General features: G+C 47.8%; 1 protein-coding gene across 2 annotated transcripts; it reads right to left on the reverse strand.

Annotated features, from left to right (window-relative positions):
* Positions 1 to 299: 299 nt before the first annotated feature.
* ACKR3 (atypical chemokine receptor 3) lies at positions 300 to 12,147 on the reverse strand. Of its 2 annotated transcripts, XM_032638567.1 has the most exons (3): positions 12,025 to 12,102; positions 11,441 to 11,553; positions 300 to 1,742 (listed from the first exon to the last, which is right to left on the reverse strand). In XM_032638567.1, the coding sequence occupies exon 3, from the start codon at positions 1,714 to 1,716 to the stop codon at positions 628 to 630; it is 1,089 nt and encodes a 362-aa protein (XP_032494458.1). In that variant the 5' UTR covers positions 1,717 to 1,742; positions 11,441 to 11,553; positions 12,025 to 12,102; the 3' UTR covers positions 300 to 627. The 2 variants fall into 2 exon arrangements, with proteins under 2 accessions (XP_032494458.1, XP_032494457.1); XM_032638566.1 differs by lacking the exon at positions 11,441 to 11,553 and having other exon boundaries at positions 12,025 to 12,147.
* Between the last annotated feature and the right edge of the window lie 11,748 nt (positions 12,148 to 23,895).

The raw sequence follows: 23,895 nt of genomic DNA on the forward strand, positions 1-23,895 counted from the left end.
CACAGATAGAAAGCTATCGTAAATAAAACATTTCAGCCAAGACCAGCATGTATTTATATATATATTTATATGTATGTGTGTGTGTATATATATATATATATATATACACTTTCAAAACAGCTAACAATTAATGTCATCCTTAGTCAAAACGGAAGTCAAACTAATGTCGCAACTACAACACTGCATATATGTCAGCATTATACCTCCCATACAATATTTAAAATATATTTAAACTTTCAAATACATTTAGAAGGTACATCAAGAGTGAGAAAAATAAAGTCTTAAGATTTAAATACAAACCACCATATAAAACCTTCAGGGAGCACAGAAAAGTCCTATTGTACAGAAGTGCAGGCAAGCCTGTCCCGCAGCTGGTGTGACAAGCAGCGGGGACTGCTCGGCACAGCCCCGCATGGTGGGTGCCACTCCGTCGGGACACACGGCCACGCGACAGACAGCCGCATTGGCGCGAGAGAGAGAGAGAAAGGAGCCACAGGGACACACGTTCCCCTTTTCACGCAACCGCGGCATCAAGCCTGAAGCCACTTTGCTTTACTGTGGAAAATGACGCAGCCCGGTGCCCTGCTGGGAGCAAGCACACACGTCCCGGAGGCCGTGCAGAGCGCATCACTTGGTGTTTTGCTCCAAAGCCGAGTACTCGGTCTCCGACACTCGGGAGGCATCGATGAGCTTGGTGAGACCCGTTTTGGCCGAGTACTTGAAGATGAAGGCTTTCATCAGCTCGTACCTGTAGTTGCGGTTGATGAAGCTGTAGAGCACGGGGTTGACGCAGCAATGCACCAGGGACAGGCACTGCGTGACGTGCAGAGCCGTGAAGAGGAAGTTCTCCAGCTGACAGGTGAAGGGGATGTAGTGGAGGATGGAGAAGATGTCCAGCAGTACCACGACGTGGTAGGGGAGCCAGCACACGAGGAAGACCACCACGTAGGAGAAGATGATCTTCCGGCTGCTGTGCTTTTCCTGGTCGCTGGAGGAGGAGATGGCTCGGGCGAGCAGGAAGTAGAAGACGGCAATGATGGAGAAAGGGAGGGCAAAGCCCAGGACCACGGAGATCAGCTCCATGCTGATCAGCCACTCCTTGACGCTGTGCTCGGGGTAAAAGGACCGGCAGTAGGTCTCATTGTTCGAAGCCGACGTGACAGTCTTCAGGTAGTAGGTGTCGGGCAGGGACACGCAGAAGGCCAGGAGCCACGCCAGGACACACACGGCGCGGCGCGCCATCTTCTTCTTGCGGCTGGAGGTGTTGGTGAAGTAGGCGACAGAGAGGTAGCGGTCCACGCTCATGCACGTCAGGAAGAAGATGCTGCCAAAGAGGTTGATGGAGAAGATGAGGTGAGTGACCTTGCACGTGAGCTCGCCCATGGGCCACTGGTTATGCTGCACGAGGCTGACCACCCAGACCGGGATGGTGACCACCACCCACAGGTCGGCGATGGCCAGGTTCAAGATGTAGCAGTGCGTGTCGTAGCCCGTGGTCTTGGCCTGGATGTTCACCCAGACCACCACGGAGTTGGCGATCATGCCGATCACGAAGATGAAGATGTAGATGAAGGAGAGCGTGTACAGCAGGACGTTCTTGTTGGGCATGTTGGCACACTGCACAGTGTCCACGACGATGCAGTCACTGCTGTTGCACGGCCAGCTGATGTCGGAGAAGTTCCCCGGTTCCGAGTAGTCAAAGACGTGCAGATCCATGGTGTCACGGGCAGCGATCAAACAGCCTACGTGCAAAAGCAAACGAAAGGATGGAAGACCAGAATGGCTCCATTAGCAAACACTCCAGATCTGTAAAACGCTTTCCCAGTGCCCCTGTGTGCTCAGCGGTTTCCTAGTATCTTTGCGAAGAAAGGAGAAAAGAAACCAAACATAACAGAATCTGCAAAAGAAAACACACCCAGATTCTAAGTCCCTGTGAATCTAAATCCATCTCTCTCAAAGAGAGAAACAATGTTTCCTTGCTCTGTCTTTGCAGGGCTTTGTTCTCAAGACATCGTCAGCCTGGCTGTGCCCAGGGTGTGAAACCAACACAGTCCAGAGGCCAGAGGGACATCAGGCCCTGAGCCTTAGGCCCAGTAGTGCTGAGGGCCCGCTCATTCTCTGCTGGGGATGGCACAGCCGTCTCACCTATGATCCCAAGAGCGGCGGGGTGGATCTGTTCCTGGCACTGGTGTGTCACAAGCGTCCTGCTCGCCTGTCTCAGGTCCACTGCGGTTTGCAGTCAGGAGGCCCCTGGAGATGCGGGCAGCGTGTGGCACGCCCCGCAGCTTCCCTGCACCCCAAACCCGCAGCCTCTGACTTCGCCATGTGGTTCACAACTCAGCGCAACCAACCAGCTGTCTCAAAGCGTGGGCCATTGCCTAGTTTTCCATCTTCTATGCGTCCAACTGCTTCAAGAGTAACTGGTGTCAAGACCCAAAGCACAAAAACCACCATCTCTGGAGGGGCTGACTTTTCTCGTCTTCCCTGCTGACCCGGCATGAGGTCAACACTCTCAACTGTCACCATTTTAACACCCATGGAGAACCCAGGCCCGAGGCTCCACCACGCCTGGAAATGATTCCCCCACAAACACCAGCTTCGAGAGCTGCCCAGGGCTGTCTTCTGCTGACTGGTCCACCCAAGGGCCCTGAAATCCCTCCACCACCTGCCGTGGGATGGCAGCCTCACTGCATGACTACGGGAAGGAAGATGTAAAATGAAACTATTCAACCTGAGGGTGCCCTGATCGGAGTTATCACCTAGAGTAAGGAGTTTGTGCTTCCTTTTCACCTGTTGCAGGTAATGACTGACCACGAGTCAAGCTTATTTGCCAAGTTCATTTAAAGTGGACTCCAAGACTTCCCTGGTGGCACAGTGGGTTAAGAATCCACCTGCCAATGCAGGGGACATGGGTTCGAGACCCTGGTCCGGGAAGATTCCACATGCCGCGGAGCAACCAAGCCCATGCGCTACAACTACTGAGCCTGCGCTCTAGAGCCCACGAGCCACAACTACTGAGACCACGTGCTGCAACTACTGAAGTCCGCGAGCCTAGAGCTTGTGCTCCGCAACAAGAGAAGCCACCGCAGTGAGAAGCCTGAACACAGCAACGAAGAGTAGACCCTGCTCGCCGCAACTAGAGAAAGCCCGCGCACAGCAACGAAGACCCAACACAGCCAAAAATAAATTAATTAATTAATTTTTTAAAAAAATAAAGTGGACTCCAGGCCACATGTAAGAGCTCCCAGAGCATGAGGACTATGGTCCCTGGGTCAGTGCCCAGGTGACTGGGCTAAGGGTCTGCAGAGGCCCAGCTGGGAAAGCACCCATCTGACGATCAGACCTTCCTGGATTGAGCTTCAGGTTCCTCACTCATTAGTGTTTAATTTGAGACTAGCTAACCTGTCGTGTGCCGCTGCTTTCTCAGGACACCAGCACACATCTCACGGAGCTACCTAAGAATTCACGGGCTTGAGACAGCACCTAACACAAGCAGACACTCAAAACTTCATGCCCACCCCTCCCCCTCTCTTTACCTATTAGAAAGCACAGGCTCACTTAGCTTTTGCTCCACGTTCAAAACTGACTCTTCCCAGCCACTGGGAAACGTCCTGCCCTGGAGGGAGACGCAGGAGCCACGCAGAGAGCGCGGTTTGATGCTCTCATCTCCAGGCTTCATGAACAGAATCCCAAGAAGTGAGACCGTCTGCTGCCTCCCAGGGCTGCCTCCAAACTCACGGCAGAGGACCTGCTCTTGAATCCCATTTAGGGAGACAGCCCTCAGGCTCCTGTCCCTTCTCCTCCGTGGGTTGTAAGCGGCCGCTGGTTCCCCTCCAGGTGACCTGACCACACCTCAGTGTCCCCTGCCGCTGACGGAGATGGCTGGACCTCCCAGGAGGCGGCTGGAACCGCGGGCCCTGCAACCGGGAAGCCTGGTGGTCCACAGTCACCCCACCAGGAGGACCTCAGGCCCCGGGACCACCAGCTTGTCTCAAGACCTGACCCGTAGCGCGCCCACGCAGAGTCAGCCGGGTCAAGTTAGGACAAATAAACTGCTCGCGTTAAGAGACTTTGGAATGCCCTGTCCTAAGATGCAGCTCCAGGACCCCAAGAAGACATGGACACACAGGGGACGCCTCAGAGAAGCCAGGCCCCCGACCCACTGGATGGGCCTCAGGGTGGGCAGCCACCCCCAGACCAAGCCTTCAAGGTACTACTGACCCCTCCCGCTGCCCGGGCTGCTCACCTGCCTGGAGCTGACTGTGCCCGCTGTACCCCTGACCCCAGATGAGGGCAACAGAGGATTTGCGCTTTCCTCTCCTGCCTGGCTCTAGCGTGGTGACACTTCTCCCCCGTTTCCTTAAAATGAAACACATTTGCAGCATGGCTTAGTTTTATAAAGCGCTTGCACCCCGTGACCTCATCTGACCCGAGTCCCTGCAGAGCAGAGAAGCTCAGCTAGAGGACGAGCCACAGCCCCGCCACAGCCCCACAAAGGTGGGCCGGCCCCTAGCTGGGGCTCCTTCGTCTGCCCGCACTGGCACAGCCCTAGCAGGCCTCGGCGGACACAGCCAGAAACCCTGGAGTTTGGGTCATTCACAGGGGCTGGAGGAAAAGGAAGGACCCCCAGCTTTGTTGGCCTGACTTGGATGCCATGTCCTCACCTCTGTCTTCAACCCAAGGAGTCATTCCGCTCGCTGGGCCACTCTTGTGCCCCGCAGGGTCCAGGTGGCGGGGCACTGCTCAGTGTGGACAGAGGGATGCACGCACGCAGGGGACCTCGGGGAAACGCCAGGCGTCTGTGTCCCTCTAGGACCCCACTTCTCCCACACAACAGACCGTTCGCACTCACACCACTGGGGCTGGGCCAGCCCTTGGTGTTCCCTGAGCCGGAGCCGCGGTGGGAAAGGGCTCAGGGACCCTGAATCGGTCCTTTGGTTTCTGCCCTCTGGGTGATGAAAACCTGATTTAGTGATCACTGGTCCTCTGAGCCCAAAATGTCACTCGTGAACCGGGCACGTCACTCCCTGCAGCCGTCCTTTCCCCTCGCTCCTGGACAGCATGAGGGAATCTTCCAGAAAGGGCTGAGGGGAGAGCAGAGGCTGGGGGGCTCCTCGCTGGAGCTTGAAAGCCAATTGGCCAGGCTTCCCTGGTGGTGCAGTGGTTGAGAGTCCACCTGCCGATGCAGGGGACGCGGGTTCGTGCCCCGGTCCGGGAAGATCCCACATGCCGCGGTGCAGCTGGGCCCGTGAGCCATGGCCGCTGAGCCTGCACGTCCGGAGCCTGTGCTCCGCAATGGAAGAGGCCACAGCAGTGAGAGGCTCGCGTACCGCAAAAAAAAAAAGAAAGCCAATTGGCCCCACTGATCAATCATCAATCACCGATCATCCATCACTGATCACCCATCAGCCCAGGAGATGAGGCCAGAGGCCCATGCCTTGACCACCAGCCTCCTGCTGGGGAACCCACCCACCCCGACCCCACGGCCGAGGCTCCAGTGGTCCAGAGAAGGAAGAGAAGCACCAAGAGAGGAGGTTAAACAAGCAGTGCAGTAATCCAGTCCTTCCCCGATTTAAATGGGAAGCTAAAGGGGGAAGAAAAAGAAAGAACGCCAGACGATTAGTGTAACTTCGGTCATTTGTTATTTTACATGCATTCTGTTCTGGAAACAAACAAGGGATCTTTCCAGAAAAGAGAATATTATGATATAAAGACAATCTGCCATGTTACATCACATGTGGTCCGTGGCTGTCTGAGCGCGTGTCCCAGAGGTCTGGGGCTAATGGTGTGCATCCCTCACTGCCCCGCTGAAGACGAGAATCTTCCTAAGTCACTGGCTTGGGTTTTAACAAGTGATGCTCTCAGAGCTCCTGACCCAAACAAACACATGACACAGCAACTACGAAATAGCGACCCGGGCCCCTGGTTCCCCGAGACCTGGCCAAGCCTGAGGGAGGAGGGGGTGAGGGAGGCTTTCCACCGAGCCCCCGGGGCCACTCAAACCCCCTGAGATCCTGCACCAGTCTCGTCTCCAGGAAAAGCGGGAGTGGGGATCACCCCATCCACTATGGAGGCCCCTGCGGGCCCGACACTCCTCGTATACACGGTGGGTGACACCTCCCAGCCGTGGGGCTGGGCTGCGGACCCCAGGGCCTGGAGCAGATGCCCTCATCCACTGGGACCTGACCCCCTCTGCTGGAATAAACCAGCAGTTCTGTTCCTGTCAGCTTGGGCCAGAGCTGAGGAGGGACTTCTGGGTGTTAGGCCCACCTGCCCACTGCCTGCCTCCCTGTGGGCCAGGCCCCCCACCGGGGTGGACAGGAGAATGAGAGACCACTTCTGACACAGGTCATAACATCTGCATAAAGACTCCTGATGGAAAGAAAAAAACGGGGCTTGGAATAAAAGATTCTTACCATTGTTTAATTTTACAAGTTCACACGTTCTCCTCTCAAAATATATATTCCCAGGTCCCCAAATGTACATGCAAAAATGTTTACTGAAGCACTATTTATAAACCAGCAAAAAACTAGGGACAACATAAATGTCTACCCATGGAGGACAGCAAACCACTGTCTGGAATATAATGCAGCTGTACGAAGAAATAGGAAACCTACTTTCACGAACGTGGAAAGTTACACTTATACCGTAATCTCATGTATGTTAAAAAAAAAAAACCCCAAAATTATGTGTATTTTTATAGATAAATATATGGGTGTAAAGGAATGGGAAAAAGATCTGTAGTAAGTATGACTTTGGGCTGGGAGTGTGGGATGAGGGGACAAAGGGGAAACTGTAGTTTCTACTCTATACACTTCCGTATGATTTGAAACTTGCCAGGAAGAATTCTGTAAATGTGAATAGAGGGAGGAATGTTTCCCAGAACAATAAAGGTTCACGGTCCATTTTTTTCTAGACCAGGGAGATCCCACTGAGAACAAAGGAGTAATCATCACTTTTCATTCCCTTTTCCCCAACACGTACTGCTTTATCTCACCGAACCCCCCTCCAGGGATCACTTCCCATAGATTCCATGCCCAACACCTGCTTCTGGAGAGCATCGCACTTCTGCCAGGACAGGAAGTGGATTTTCCTACAGCCTGAGGATGGAGGGCCAGCGTCCGTCCATTCCGCCTCCCCCACCGGCCTGGGGTCTGTAAAGGAACTCATCTGCCACTCGCATCTCCAAATGGTGGAAGGGAGATGCACCACTCATTTCTCAGGCTTATTATTCATCAATCGAGTATCCTTGGCAACCACTTCAAGCGGCCTGACACATTCAGCTGCCTCCAAATGGTTGCCCTGCGCCCACCAGGCCAGCTGGGGGCAAAGTCAGAATGAGAATCTCCAAGTTCAGGGTCCCCATGGGGTGGCAGTTTGGCCTGCAAGGAATATGTCCTTTCACTGGCCAAGAGTCACTCCCTCCAGGACACAGTCTGCCAAGTGTTCAGGTGTCTGGCCGGTGTTCCCCAAAACTGCCTTCAGTATGTTTGCAATTTCCGATCACAATCCCGGAAGACCCTTCCCGACCAACCCCTGAGCCCCTCCCGCCCCAAATAAATTCCATCCCAAATATCCCCTCTGTTTCTCCCGCCTTCTCCCAGCCCGGCCGCGCATCTCCAGTCTGTGTCACTGGGCTATTGGTGTGTCTCACCTCATCCTCAAGCTCCCACCACACGACGTCTTACTCTCTGTGTACCAGCAATGGCACCTGGACAAAGCAGGTGTTCAACGAATTCATAGTCAATGAATCGACAGTGAATCGAGCTCCCCCAAGACCAGAAATCTGAGGTTATCAATGGAAATGGAGGCTCAGAAGAGACTTTTCTGAAATCCTCACAGAGCTAAGATAAACATCACTGGTTTCTATGTCCCCAGATGTTTGTGGAGCCCCTTCTGTGAGGGGCACTGCTCTGGGGCGTAACAAACTGAAATCATCACACCCGCCTGCCCCCAGGAACTCACCAAGTAACCGAGAGGTTCAGGAAGGCAGGAGGGCAGTGCTGGACAGCCCTTGAGCACAGTGGTGAGGGATTTCCACCCCAGTGGCTGATGGGGACCCCCAAGGAGAGAGGGGGTGGTGGGATGCTCAGTGATATGCCATGAGGAGGGTCACCGAATCTGGCTAAAACAGTCAGGCGGGGCCTGTCCATGCAGGAGCCACCAAGGCCTTGAGCAAGGGACCGGCTTTGGGGCAGAAAAGGAGGAAAGAGGTGACACAAACCACGGAGAAGGCTTGCACTGGAGGCTGGGTGCAGGTCAGACTGGAGGCAAACACCAGGATGCCGTGCAGAGAGGCGAACACAGGCCAGGCCGCCCGGGGCACCGGCTCGGACGCCAAGGGGCCCTCCAGGACTCTGCCTGCAGGTGGCCTTGCTGACTGGTCTTCTGCAATTGGGACTTGTGTCCTCCCAGGGTGGAATTTCACGGAGCAGCTCAGTGTCGTCCCAACAGGGTGACCCAGCTCCGCTAATCTCGCTGCTGGGCACCTGGCAACTGAGGTCAGACAGGCAGCAGGACCAACAATCTCAGGGGTGTGGCTCGTACCAGCTCTCGTCACTCTCCCCACTCCCCAGGGACTCTCCAGTGGCACTCAGCCTCTGGCCTCCTGTGAAAGCCCTGCCCCTTCTACTACTCAGCCCGGTGCAGTCTGCGTAAAGAGGGCCCACATCATCTGTAAAGGTCATTAGGAAACCGCACGTCATTGGTGTTTGTTTCACTTCTTACCAATCCTGCATTAAATCTACGGGAAAGTCCAGGAGAGCTTCAGCCCAAGCCTGGGAGGCCACCTGCTGGGGCTGAGAGCAGAATGGGGGCGGCGTGTCCCCCACCCCGTGTCGCGCAGACAGAACAATGCTGTCCTGACTACTTATTTTACACAAGTAAAGAATTGCTCTGAATCGCTTGAGAACCTGAAAAAATAATAGAGAGAGAGAGAGAAAGAAAAACCCAAACCCTAATTCAGATATGGGCCACCTATTTCCAGAGTCCTCAGACACACTACACACTGACACACAGGGCAGCCTTGTCCACTGTAAGTACTGGGGGAGATAAAACGAACCCCACATCCAGAAACCTGATCTGCTCTATTGTGCTTAGCAGCCCAACAGGGAAGCAGTGCCGGACCCAGAAGGGCAGATCCAGAGATTCCCACGGCACAAAGGCTGCCGTCTGGGTTGATGGGTGTAACCAGAGCCCTAATTCCTACCCAGCTTAGTATCAGGATGAGGTAGTGGGAGGTCAGCCAGCCCAGGACAGCCACTCACCTCCGGCTACACACAACAGGGTTCCCAGGAGAGCAGGACGCAATCTTAGACAAAATTAAGGGAAGACCCGACAAAGATTTCTGTTACAATAAGAGAACTGGAAGATGCTAGCCACCTGGCTGGCAGGGCCCTCACCATGCGGTCCCCATGCGGCCCCCTGCACCTTTATCTGTCCCTTGACCTAGAGCGGTCCGAGGCCACCTGAGGTGGTCTCAGCCCCTCCACCTTTAAATGCTTGGAACAAAAAACAAGGGGTCAGCTTCCAAACCTACTTGGGGCTCAGCAAAATTTTCACTATAAAAATATGTAATTCTCTCATCACTTGAAGAACCGAGCAACGTTTGTTTTTTTCCAATTCTAAGCTAGTAGATTCTTATGTAACCAAAGTATCAAAGATTCCCTACAGAAAACCATTAAGGATTCAAAATCAGAGGACTCCCCCCTTTTTTCCTTTCTTTCTTTTTTTCTGCTTGCATGCCTTTACTTTAATAAGACATATGTGTCCCAGAGCTACAATTTCCTGGACTTTAAAAACACTTGACACGACACACAAATGTCCACCTACACACATGCAATTCGATTGCAAGCCCTTCTAATAACGTTTTTGCTCCTGAGTAAAACCAAGCTCCTTGGTTGCCTGTACGAAAAGTACAAGTACTTTCTAGCCCCCAATTCCATTCGTGTTCTGCAAAATCACTGAGGACCATCTCAAGTCCTGAGTTACTCTTGGGGCTCACAGAATGACTCTCTTTCAGTCTCAGGTTTGAGTGACCAACTTCCCTTGTGTCTCCTGGAAAACGGGAGCCTCTCTGCCTGGAGTGATCACACAAAAAGCCACTGTTCCTGATTAAGTAGGTTTTTTTGTTTGGGTTTTTGTGTTTTTTTTCCATCCAGAAAGCCTATACTTTGCCTGTTCTGGACCTGATTAGAAAACATAATACCTTCTCCAGTCTCTCAAGACTTGCCGTTAATATGGGATAACCTCACTTCCGAAGTCCTGACTCAGTTAAGCATCGTCATGATGCCTGGACTGTACTCTCCGGAACTTTTTTTAAAACTACGATTGCAATGTACACCCCTTTAAAAAACTCAGATGGGCGGCAAAATACAGGCATTTCTCCATTTTCTTTTGCTTTTCCACTCGAATCCCGTGCAGCCCTCCTCCCCCACCCCGGTTTCCAGGAGGCTGTGGCATCAGGCTCCGCAGTTGTGTGCACACTGGAGTGTTTATTGCAGAGACTGGGGAAAAAAGAGCAAATTGTTTCCAAGCTAGAGCTCCCATGTGCAACTCCGCTTCAGAAAAAGGCTCTGCGTCTGGGGAAACTCGAGGGCTGATGAAAGAAGGGCAAGAAGTTTATCCATTTAAAATCTATGGGAAGTTAAGCACAGACACCAGCAGCCTCCACTTTCCTTTCTAGGCAAGCCTATTTGATCTCTGCATTTTCCTGGAATAAATAAAGGGACACAAAGGCAGCATCGGCACATTTAAAAAGAAAAGAGAAAGTTACCACATTGAGATTTTGCAGAATGAAGTTTCAGGGGATGTCAGGGCATCAAATACCTTCAAAGGGCTGTAAGCCATTTCAGGGAGGCCTCTTCTATATCTGGAAAACGTTAATTATCCTGGTGTGAGCAAATGAATTGAGAGAAAAGAAGGAAGGAAAGAAGAAAGAAGGAAGGACAGACAGAAGGAAGGAAGAGAGAGAGAGAGAAAGGAAGAAAGGAAGGAAGGAAGAAAACAAAGAAAGAAAAGAAAAGAAAGAAAGAAAGAAAGAAAGAAAGAAAGAAAGAAAGAAAGAAAGAAAAGAGAGAGAGAGAAAGAAAGAAAAAGAAAGAAAAAAGGAGACAGCCAGTCTGACTTTTACAACTTCTCATTCTCCCTGGAACTTACAAGTCTTGGCTAACCACCCAACCCTGACCTCACTGCAAAGTTTTTACTTTCTGTCACCCCTCAAATCTTTATGCGGGCTAACAAAATTCATGTTTTACTTTAGGAGTATAATTAAATTGCAAAATCCTACACTTGTGTGTGTGTCTTTTTTTTTCCAGCTGAAGTTGGATTTAACACCTTCTGAGCGAACAATAGATACTCAAATTAGATCAGGAGGGATGCAGTCAAGAGACAAGACCACCGAGCTGTATTTAACATTCACCCTTATAGCTTCCGGACTTACAGGCTCTGGTAATCCTCCAAAGCAGTGAATTCAAACCACTCTGGACCCAAAGAGATTCTCAGCCCAGTTTTCTTCTTCGTTCAAGGATGCCTCTTCATAAATGGTACATCTTTCTGGAATTACACATTCACTGCCAATTCTATTTCCCAGTGGATATACCAGAAGCAAAACAGGTAGGCAGCGGTGCCAAGCTGATCCCAATGCCAACTTTGAGCAAGCTGCATGGACAGTGTGCCTTCTTGTGAAGTTCTCTGCTTGCAAATAAACCCCAGATTCCTCAATCCAACGAACACACACACACACACACACACACACACACACAGTGCCTTCCACTTCAGAAAACCACCCTTTTTTACTTTCTGCAGCCAAGGTGAAGCCCCCAGTTAACAGCCACGCTCTGCAATGCGGCCCTGCAACATGCAGCCTGTGCTTTCAGAAACCAGACCTGCAGACGCTCCAACACCCATCACAGCTTATAAGAAAGAAGAGCTCTGAAAAAGACCATTAGCTTAAGAGCAGAGCCCCTGCCCGCCATCCTCCCTTCCTTTCTAAGCAAGGCTGCTGACCCAGCACAGCTTCCTTACCTCCCGGCTGGACTCCGCTCCGGCTTAGGGCTCAGGGCTCGCCCTCCCAGCTCCTGCGCTCACTGCCTTAGGGTTGAGCACTTTGCAGGAAGTGTGAGCTCTCGGGCTGCAGACTTGCGTTATATACACTGCAGGGAGGCGGCCTCTAGATGGCAGCTTTGTAACCCGCATCTCCTCCCTCCCTCCTCCAGCCACCCCCTCTCTGCGCGCGCGCGCGCGCACACACACACACACACACACACACACACACACACACACACACATGCTTGCATGCACGCACACACTTGCACCCGCGCACACACACCCCTCTTGTAAACCCCGATCTGTCATTTCCGGCCAAGCTCTGCCACACAAGCACACTCTTGGGAAACCCCAGCCTGCCTTCATTTGCAAAGTTTAATGAAGCTGCAAGGTCCAGACCCCGGGGGGAGATGTGTCAGCAGAAGAAAAAAAAAAAAAAACGGGCGAAGAAACCCTAGTGCTTTGCAAAATCATCAAATATTTATCTGGTCTCAGGTATATCTTTAATAATCCCATTAACACCAAGAATTCCTTTGAATGCCTCTTAGCTCTAGCGAAGACTTTGTTCCCAAGACAAATTGCTCTGAACTTCTGAACTTCGGTGTTGATTTATTAAGCCTGGGTTGTCTTTGTTAATTCCTCCAAAACAGAAGTAACAATTTTGGTATGGGAGCAATGAATGCGTACCACAGCATATACAACCAAAGTGAGGGAAAGCGCCTTGTAATAGATTTTAGTAGATTTTATTTAAATACTTTTATTTGTAAAGGACTTTAGGTGCAAAAACCTTGAAAATCTAATGAAAATGATGTTCTGAAGCACACCCAGTGCCAGGCACACATTAGAGGCATCACACATGTCTTTTGATAATGTCCTTTACGGAGGTGAATTTAGCAAATATTTCTTTATTTTTATTATTGAAATCTACATTCTTATCTAGAAGTGGGTAGCTGGAGTTCCATCCGTGGGGGAATTGGACCTAAAAATGTGTTCCATATAATAATCACCTCTACTGCCCTATTTACATAAATCAGGATGACTTAAGCTTTCACTTTTAAAGCCGTGCTGAGCTTTTCCCCCCAGTAATGTGCAGGGTTGTGGCTTTTGTTTTGCCTTCTGCTTCTCATGGCGTTAGTTCTGTGGCTCAACTCCCTGTGCGCTGGCACCCGGTGTTCCCACTCTCACCCCAGCTGAAACTTTTTGAGGTTCTTTTTATACTTCTACTAAAATTACCAGCAGACAGCCAAACGCTCCGTCTGGAGGATTGGGAGGTCAAACTCTCACGCGGCCAGAAGGCCTGGGTATGCAGAAAGCCCTTAACAAAAGAAATATTTTGTTTAGATGAAACTTCACAGTGGAAGTCACTGCAAAATGGGAGCTAAGAGCACACCTGCTCCGAGGGCTCTCACAGGGGTCTGCCCACACTGTCCCTGCCCATCTGGGCGCTGTCCTTAAGAACTGGCATGGATCTTCTTCCTGTCCTGTTGCCTGGGCACCCAGAGCCCCATCTCCGAGCTCCCACAGTGAAAGCTGCTGTAAAGCAAAACCACAGGCAGCTGGCTCGGCACGCACACGCAGGATTTGGGGAGACTGTACGAAAACCCTCGCGACTTTCTTGGTCCTGTTTTCTACCAGCAGGTGACCCTGTGTCTGAGCCTGACGGAAATGTACCTGTGGCGGCCAGAGCAGAGATCTCCTCCGTGACACTGACACCCAGGCTGACTTTCTATTTCTATGAACGTGATCTGTCCCTAATGCGATTCTCCTTTGGCAGGTTTGGGGGCAAGACCGAAGCGCGGGATGGGTTTGAATCTGCTCTCAACTAAGTGTGCTACGTTGAAAAGAAAGCAAGCTTTGCCGAGAAACCCGCGACAGGACGCAGTTGCTGAAGTGGAGGAAGGAAAACGCAAAGTAGGTGTTAAAAAAAAAGAACACGCTTCAGTTCAGACGCTGTAGGACCCGCGCTCCCCGGTGGCAGAGCTGGGGCGCCGGTCGCAGCACCAGGAGGACGGCGAGGGGTACAGGAGCCGCGCGGGCACAGTCTGGGTGCAGAGCTGTGTGCATGGGTGCCCCCTGGGACGAGGCCCGCAGCCCTCCCGTGTCTGAGTTCTGCCTGGGTCTCCCCACCCCTGACGGAGAACCCAGTCCTGGGGGAATTGAGAGGGTAAGTAAGCCAATGTTCTGTAAGGGAGGAAGATTCCATCACCCCAGGACCTAAAATGTCTCTTGGAACGTTTGGAAGTCTGCCCCAGCTGGTGGGAGGATTGCATTTGGAAGGGAGGGTTAGTCTCGGAGGAATGAGTTTGGTTCCCCCACAGTGGGAAACTGAGAAGGCAGGAATGGGTCGCTGTCCCTAGAGCTGTCCCGGCTGACCCAGAATTCAGAGTTCCTGGACCTGTTTTGCTCGTCCCGACTACATAGTGCAGGGGGGGCGGTGAAGGGGTTTTCAGCCAAGCCCCCCGCCCCATCCTCCCCTGTCTATAATCTGCACCTGGGATTTTAGACTCCGCAGAGCAGGCTGTCGCCTCTGGGCTCTGATTTGCCTGCAGGTGTGGCACCGTCATCCTCCTCCCTTGAAACCCCACCTCACTTTCAGAGGAATCCTGGAGGGCCAGAGTTGCGGCTGGCGGGCTGAGGCCTCCAGGGGAGCACAGTTAGGCTGGAGAGAGCTAACTGACAACTGCAAATGTGGTCCCAGCTCACCTGCATCATCGGCGCAAGGGCTGAAGACCGGCTCTGCCCAAGGGCGGGTGTTCCGTGCATCCTCAGAGCATCACACAAGGTGTTACGGATTCCTGGAGCCAGCCAGTAGACATCTTGGCCCGCCGGGAGTCATCTCAGCCAGGACTGGACATCCCCCCAGAATAACAGATACCGACGCCTTCTGTGGGGGAAGGACCTGGAAAGAAGGACAGAGCCCTGCCCACAAGGGGATGGGGGTCCCAGCCTGGGCTCCATCCTGACAGGCCTGATTTGGAACCTGAATTATACATTGTTATCTCCTTAGGCAACCAGCCTCTTTGGAATCTTAGGTTCGGAGCTTTAAAATAATTATAATAGAACGTTCTGTTCTCGGCAGGTGCCTCCCGGGGTTAAATGAAAAGGTTAGAGACACCTCGCAGGTGCCAGGAAGGCTAGTTCTCTCCCTCTTCCTCCTCCCCTGGCCGTGGCCAAATTCTGGTGACACAGAGCATTTTTGAAGATATACAACCCAAGTCTTGCCACATTTTATGAGCTCTTTCATAAGGTTTGGCAAGTTTGCACAATAATAGCTCTGAGTGTGGAACTTTTGCCGGGCTCTGTGCTAAGGGCTGCGTTCTTTCAGTTAATCTTCACGGCAGCAGCCATTTACCTAAAACGTCTCTAGTTTTGTCCCGCTTTTCTAACTGAGAAAACTAAGGCCCAGAGAGAGTGGGCAAACTGCTCTGGATAGCTGTCAGTGAATAGAAGTGGGATTCAAACCTGGGTTTGCCCAGCTTCATAGCACATGCTATTACCTGGTACCGCAGAAAGACATACTCTTGAAACAGAAAAACCATTGTGAGACATATATCAGGGTGTGTTAAGTTGGTTCCCTAAAAACAGACTCTCGGATGAGAATTCAGGGCAACTGTTGTATAAAGGATGTGCTCCCAGAAGAACCTGGCACGGATAGGGGAAAAGACAACCAGAGGTGCAATTTCTAGCTAAGTCTCAGCTGCAGCCTGACCCCTCATGTCTCTCTGAAGCCTAAGTTACGCCCTAATTTGTCCCAACTCCAGGCAAGGGAGCTGGCTTTTGTGCTCCTATATCCTTCAACCAGTGGATTAGGGCTACTGGCTGATGGATGGGGTAATGTAACCCCCAGATACTCCCCATTCTCAACCTCTGTGAGCAAAGCTACTCCAGTAACCCAAGGTCAGTCTCTCAGAGACTCACCCAGTCTCAAGCCTGGGCAGTAAACCCACATCAAGGGTTGGGGAGGGGTGCACAGAACTAGAAAGGGGTCAGGGGGAGCTGAGCGCAGCACCGCCAGGGTCCACCGCAGTGAGCATCTGTGGCGTCTATTGTATCAATTTGACCCAAATAAGAGAGTACTCTCTAATCAAGACTCGGACCAACATGTTTCTATGCCGGGCCCTTCGCACCTGACATTTTCTGTTCTTGGAATGCTCTTTCCAATAACGGTTATATGGCTGCCTTCTTCTCACTATCCTGTTTCAGGCTTGAATAAAATTGCTTTAGAGAAACTTGCACCACTCTAGCCAAAGAACCCTCTCATCCCAGTTACTCTGTCATTATCCTGTTTTCTTCATAACAGTTAATCACCATCCAAAGTCGTCAGTTCCTTGTCTTCTCCCCACTAGAGTGTAAATTGCCGCAGGGCAGGAATGTGGCTGTGTTGTTTCAAGGCAGGATGCCTGTGGTCATACTCAGTGCTTGGCCCGTAGTAGGTGCTCATAAATATTACCTGCATAAACTTGGAAAAATCTCGCTTTTAAATCAGGTTTTCACCAGTCCCGTATTTTGCTCACTTTCTGCCTCGTAGAAATGGGGGGGGTGGGGGGGCGGGGGAGAGGGTGGTATTTAGGAAAGAGCCCAGGTTAAGTGCTTTGGGGAAACTTAAAACATAAACCTTGAATTAGGAGGTTGAGATTAATATATACACACTACTATATATAAAATAGTTAACCAGCATGGACCACTGTATAGCACACGGAACTATACTCAAGATCTTGTAATAACCTCTAAGGGAAAAGAATCTGAAAAAGAATATATATGTGTGTATCTATCTATCTATCTATATATACACATATACTTATGAATTGCTGTGCTATACACCTGAAACTAACACGATATTGTAAATCAACTATACGTCAATAAAAAAAAAAAAATAAACCTTGAAAGTGGGCAGAAGACTTGAATAGGTACTTCACACAAAAGGATCTACAGATGACCAATACACATATGAAAAGTGTACGACTTCCTTAGTCACTGGGAAAATACAAATTAAAACCACAGGGCCAGACAACTGGACACCCACCGGAAAGAATAAAATGAAAATGACTGAACGTTAGCAAAGGTGTGGAACCACCAGAATTCTCACACACTAATGTTACTTAAACTGTATGTGATGAAGGACCAGCAATTCTTTCTTCTTTTTCAATTTCCAGTGCATTTCAGACCAAAATATTGTGCCACTGAGAAAGACTAGTATGGAACTCCTGCTACCTGGGCCTCATCATGCAAGTGTGACATCTGCAGTGTCGGTCTTCACTGTCACACAAGGCTGCTGACTGTGGATTTGTATGCCACAGAAATGGCTCACTTCTATAAAAGTATCTAAATGCTCATTCTCGATTTCTGGACCTACCTGTTTGCAGACTAGTAGCAAATAGCTCACAACCCACACTTCCATTGACACACTGTGCCCTGATGGTGGAGGTGCAAATTGCCACAACCAATTAGGCAGGATTTACTAAAATTAAACATACACATACCCTCTGACTCAGAAAGTACATTGTAAGGTATATACCCAACTTGAAGGTGCAATATTGCAGCAAAAAATATACCAGAATGCTTATAACAGGACTATTTATAAGAACCCCAAATTAGAAATAACCTGACATTAGCAGAAAAGGATATTACAGACCAGTATCCCTCATGAACATAGACATGAAATCCTTTAAAAATCAAATCAAATACAACAATATAGTTATCATGACTAAGTGGGGTTTATCCTTGAAATGCAAGCCTGGTTTAACATTTGAAAATCAATATAATTTAATTTACTATATTAATAAAATTAAGTATTTGAAAACATTCAAAATCAATTTGTGATAGTTATTTTATTTATTTATTTATTATTTATATTATTTATTTATTTATTATTTATATTATTTATTTATTTATTAGTTTATTTTCAGCAATCTGAAAATAAAATGATTTTGATTTGATTTAATTCCTCAGTTTGATACAGGACATGTATAAACTTGATATAGGGCATGTGTGAATACTTAAGAGTTAACATCATACTTAATGGTGAAGAATTGAACACTTTACATCTAAAATTGAGAACAAGGCAAAGATATCTACCTTTACTATCTCCTTTCAACATTGTACTGATGGTCTTAGCTAGTGCCAATAAGGAAAAAAAAAAAAATAAAGGCAATGGATTGGAAAACAAGATGTAAAACTTCTTTTATTGGTAGTTGATGTGATTATTTACATAGAAAATCCTGATTAATCTACAAAACAAATTCAAGAACTAATCAGTGAATTTAGAAAGGCCACAGAATACAAAGTCAGTATAGAAAAGTCAATCATATTTCTATACATCAGCAGCAAACAATTAGAAAATAAAATTGAAAATTTTCTTTACAGTAGCATCAAAAAACATTTACTACATAGGAACAAATTTAACAAAAGATTTGTGAGACCTCTACACTGAAAACAACAAAAGCAGCAGTGAGAGAAATTAAATGAGAGGTATACCATGTTCATGGATTGGGAGACTCAATACTGTTAATACATGAATTCTTCCCAAATTGGTGTGTAGATTCAATGTAGTCCTAACCCAAATCCCAGATAATTCTTTGGTAGAAATTGGCAGGTTGATTTTTACATTTTTATGGAAATTGAAAAAACCTAACCATATCTAAAACTATCTTGAAATAAAAGAATGTTGGGGGACTCATATTTTGTGATTTCATGACTTAATATAAAGCTATGGTGATCAGTCTAGTGAGGTATTGGCATGATAGACAAATAGATCAAGGGAACTAAACAGTCCAAAAATAGACACACATGTACAATCAACTGATATTCAGCAAAGGTCCCATAGCAATTAGCAAAGTTTAAGAACAATGATATTTACTGTATCATGGTAGAAATCAAATAGTTGTCTATTGGGGTGAGGATTGACTGGAAGGGAATTTTCCGGGGTGAATGGCCATGTTCTGTATCTTGATTGGGCTAGTGGTTACATGAGTGTATATATTTATCAAATCTCATCAAACTGTATGCTTAAGATCTGTGATTTTCATTAAATTTTACCTCAATAAAAAATGCAAACTGTGGAATGTATATAAAGTGATATTATTTATATAGAATTTTAAAGCACTCAAAGAAAAGTATATATTGTTTAGGGAACTATAGTAAAAGCCTACTTAGATGGAAGAAAGGATATACACCAACCTGAAGACAATAGTTATCTCTGAGGAGAGAAAGAGAAATAGGATGGAGTGGGAAGCAGGAGCACATACACTGTCTCTATAATGTTTTTATTTCTTTAGGCAAAATACTCTCATTTGTAAGATCTTATTGGTGGGCACATTGGAATCCTTTATATTACTTGTTGTTCTCCATATTTGAAAAATTTCATTCTTAGCTTTTAAAGTTTAAGAGAAGAAAAAAAATAACTTGAATAGAAAATTCTGAGTGAGGCATCGCTTTCTCTACATTTACTTCACTGTAAAGTTTGACACAGAAAAGAATGTTTTCTTATCTGTGAGTGAGACCAGAAAACTTCTTCCAGGAGAGTATATCAAAGCATGAAAGACCTAATGAGATACCAAGCACATCAGGTCAAACCTAAGACTCGTTTTTTCTGAAACTTTGGCAACATTCTAAAGTATTGTGATTTCACATTCCACAAACTTCAATAAAAAGATTTTAGCTTCAAAGCCTAAAAACAATTTCAGCTCAAAAATATCTAAACCTGAAAACAATCAAAGAAGAAATATCTGAGTATAGCTAATAAAATTATTTCAGCTGATATGAGTTTTAAGATTACAAATTTTATATATGCTAATAGGGTTATATATTTTCATTTCCACGTATGTTTGAAAATGCCTCTACAGATCTTAAAACACCACATGAGGTCAGTTATATATTTTCATTTCCACATATGTTTGAAAATGCCTCTACAGATCTTAAAACACCATATGAGGTCAAATTAGAATGGGAGACCCTTCCTTCCTTTCTCCCTCCTTCTTTCCTTCTTCCCTTCCTTCCTCTTTCCTTTTTATTTTTAAATAATTATAAACTTACAGAAAAATTTCAAGTAGAGAAAAAAGACTCTTCTTTCCCTGAACCATTTGAGACTGAGCTGCTGACATGATGCCCTATCACCCCCTAAATACTTAATGTGCATTTCTCACAAACAAGGATACTCTCCTTCTTTAACCCAGGGCAGCCACCAAATTCAGAAAAGTAGCATCAAGACAGTCCTGCCTCTAAGTCTCCAGAGCCCATTCGAGTTTTGTCAATTTTCCCAATAGCGTCTTGGGTAGAGAAAAGAGCCTCTGAATTGTGTGTTACCCTAAGTCATTATATCTCTTTCCATGTCAGCCTTCTAGACTGTCCTTACATTTGGGTTTGTCTGATGGTTCCTTGTGATTACATTCAGGTTATGCATTTTTGGCTGGAATCGTACAGAAATGAGGGTGTGTTCTCACTGCAGCCCATCAATTGGTGAACAGTGTTCACTTTGATCCCTTGATCCCTTGATTCATTACAGTACTGACAGTGTTCACTTTGATCCCTTGACTCAGGAAATGTCTGTCAGACATGTCCACTGTCTTACTCTTTTCTCCTACATAATTTTGAGGGGACAGATTTTGAATCTATGCAGATATCTCATTCTTCCTCAAACTTCTGCTTTATTCATTGATTTATTTGTATCTATATGAATGTGTGGTTTCCTCTCTGTAAGTTACAGTCCATTGCTCTCAGTATTTATTTTGCAGCTAAATTGTCCCTGATTTATCCAGTGGGAACTGGCTTCTGTGTTCTTTTTATATATCCCTATCATTCTTTGAACACTTCTTGTTTTCAGGCACAAAAAGATGGTCCAGGCTCATCTTGGACTTTCTCTAACCCAGCCTGGAATTGGCTTTCCAAGAAGCCTTAGTGGAAAATGGTATTTAGAAGCCAAAATCTAGGTGCAAAATGTGCTTATCATGGTATTGCAACTCCCCAGCTCAATCCGTTGTCAGTCAAGACATACATATGTATGCATACACACACACACACCTATACAGACATACATGCACATCAAAATATTTATATACATATATATAAATATATAAAATAATTGGTTCTAACACCAACACTTCTAATTCCAATCCAATAGACAGGTTTTATTTAAGTACTCTCCCTTTCCATATTCAGAACTCCCATCTCCATAGCAGGGAGATTATCCTTATTATAATTACTGTCCTTATTATAGTTCTTTAGTCATCATTCCCTTTATACTAGTCTCTTATTGCTGCTGTAACAATTTACCATAAACTTAGTGCTTAAAAAAACCAAAAATTATTTTTTTACAATTCTGGACGTTGTAAGTCTACAATCAACGTGCCCTGGGGGTTTCTTTCCTTCTGGGAGCTTCAGGAGTGACCTGCTCCAGAGGGTCCCTGCACGCCTTGGCTCAGGCCCCTTCCTTGCATCACTCCAACCTCTGCTTCCATCCCCCCATCTCCTACTCCTGACTCCAACCTCCTGCCTCTCTCTTACAAGGATCTTGTGGTGACACTGGGCCCAACTGGGGAATCCAGGATCACCTCCCCGTCACAAGATCCTTAATTAATCACATCTACACAGTCCCTGGTACACAGGTTACATTCACGGGTGTGGGGGACGTGGACATCTTTGGGGGTCTTGTCGCCCCTTCTTCCTCTGGGGTTGGATGTCCTCTTCACCATGTCTGGGCCCTGAGACCTCCTGCAGGGCTGCCCTGTGAGAATGTCTTCCTCCCCCTAGTCTGAGCCTCCATGGCTCCCATGTGGGCCCCACCTAATCAATTTAGGACTGTACTGTCAGGAAAGAAAAGGGGCAGAGCCAGAGCCTACTTTCTAATACGCTTTCCTTACAAATCATTAACAACTAATTTCTAGAGTTTCTATTTAAAGTTATGCTCACTTCTGCAGAAACCTTATCAAAGAAGTGAACCAATGGCCCTCCTACATCTTTTTTTCTTTAAAAGTCAGGAGGGCTGCCATTGTTATTCTTTGTTGGTAATTGCCAGGAACCCAACTTGAACTAGTTTAAGCAAAAAAGAGAAATTTATTGGCTCATGTAACCAAACCAAGGCAAAGAGGGGCCAGAACTGGGCTCAGAGATGGCAGGAACCAGGGGCTCCAATGAGGACACTTTCAGGACACTTTCCGTTTCCCATCTCCGCTTCTCTCTCATCTTGGATGCTTTCTCCCAGGCTGGAATCAGGGTGGAAGGGCTGCTTTTCCAGTTAATAACTTCGTAGCTTCATCACCAGGTGAGAAGAGAGACTTCTCTTTTCCAATACCAGCGTGAAAAGTCCCATTTCTGATGTAGATCAGGAGCTACCCCTTAGGTCAACCCCTTTGGCCAAGGAGACGGGCTCATTTATGAATGAAATGGTCCTGCTCCCTCTTGCACGAGCAGAGCACGTTTGGAACAGACATTTGTGTGGAGAAGTTACCCAGTCTCATGCCTGGTAGAGTGAAAAGACTGTGAGTGTCAGGGAGGTCATAAGGATGTGTAGTTTACAAGAGGCGGAAGACTCGGAGAAGGAGCAAAGCAGGAGGGTCAGGTTCATGTATTTGAAGAGCTGTCAGGTGGAAGACGGAAGATAATTAGCTCCAGAACCAGAACCAGTGATGGATGCTGGCTCAGTATGTGGAGGGACTGTCTGACCATCTCAGATGTAGATAAGCTGCCTTGCCATGGATGACTCACAAGCTTCGCAACGCCACACTGGGGATGTGAGCATCTGGATTCAATAGGACTTTTAAAGTCATTTCCAAACATGGCACTCAGTGAGACCCTATTGTAATGCTCCCAGCTATAGATTCAGCCTTTTTGCTTGTCCTGTGAAAATGGATATGTGACCCCTTTTAATATCTTTTCTTTGCCAGTTAGCCTGATGTTCAACTCTGTGGGCAGAAGGTGCATGAGGAAGCCCGAAGGAGGCAGGAGGAAGTGTTTTGCTTCCTAGTTTGGGTGCAGCCAGCAGCTTCCCCCAGCACCCCTGGGTGGTTTTTAGCAGAAACCTGGTGGTTTTTGGTACAAAACTTGGGTAACCTCTGATGAGACATTTCCTCATGAACAGCTTTCTCCGGAACCCTAGAGCACAGGGTTCTGGTAAGTCCTGATGGGGCATCACCATAGCAACACCTCTGCCACCACGGAGCCCCGGCTGTGCCATCTTCAGTGAGGTCTGGGTCCCAGCCCTGGGGGTCATGGCTGCTCTTTATATCTGTCAATCGTATCTTCTTTAGAGTTCTCTTTACTTCTTACTGTTCATCTCTCCTTACTCGATCCTCTGTTATAGTTAATAATTCTTTACATTAGACCTCCCCTGTTCAAGTGGCCTGTGGCTTCTCTCCCCCGTCTGGACCCTGATCAATACACCCACCTTGTTCCCCATGATGACTTCCCTGATCCCTCCCTTAAGAATTCATCATTCCCTCAAGGATCCAGAGACCTTTTACCTAGATCTGTGGGCACAGGCCTCAATCATACTTCACTTTATTTAGATCAAATGCACAAAGGGTTAATAACTCCTCGAGGGTAAAGGAATGTGTCTTAATCACCTGTTTTCCCAGAATGGAGGAAGGGAAAGGGAGCAGGTATCACAACCAACTGGGAGTTTTTTCAAACCACACTTTCCTCCTTCAGATTAAGTTCCACTGAAGCTTAAATCCACCATGGACTCCCAGCCATGACTCAACACTGCTCCTCGGGACACTGTGTCCTGCCCCCAGAAGCAAAAACACTCGGTGAGTCTCTGTCCTGGACCCTATCTAACAATGGCACAGAGACTAGATGTGAAAGAATTTTCTAAGCAAAGGCCCACACTAATGGAATAACAATGCTGGACAAATTCCC

Source organism: Phocoena sinus, chromosome 7, assembly GCF_008692025.1.
Source record: "Phocoena sinus isolate mPhoSin1 chromosome 7, mPhoSin1.pri, whole genome shotgun sequence".
NCBI classification, from domain to species: domain Eukaryota; kingdom Metazoa; phylum Chordata; class Mammalia; order Artiodactyla; family Phocoenidae; genus Phocoena; species Phocoena sinus.

Bases quoted from the DNA above. Each gene is read 5' to 3' on its own strand.
- ACKR3 (XM_032638566.1), bottom strand. From the start codon at position 1,716: ATGGATCTGCACGTCTTTGACTACTCGGAACCGGGGAACTTCTCCGAC.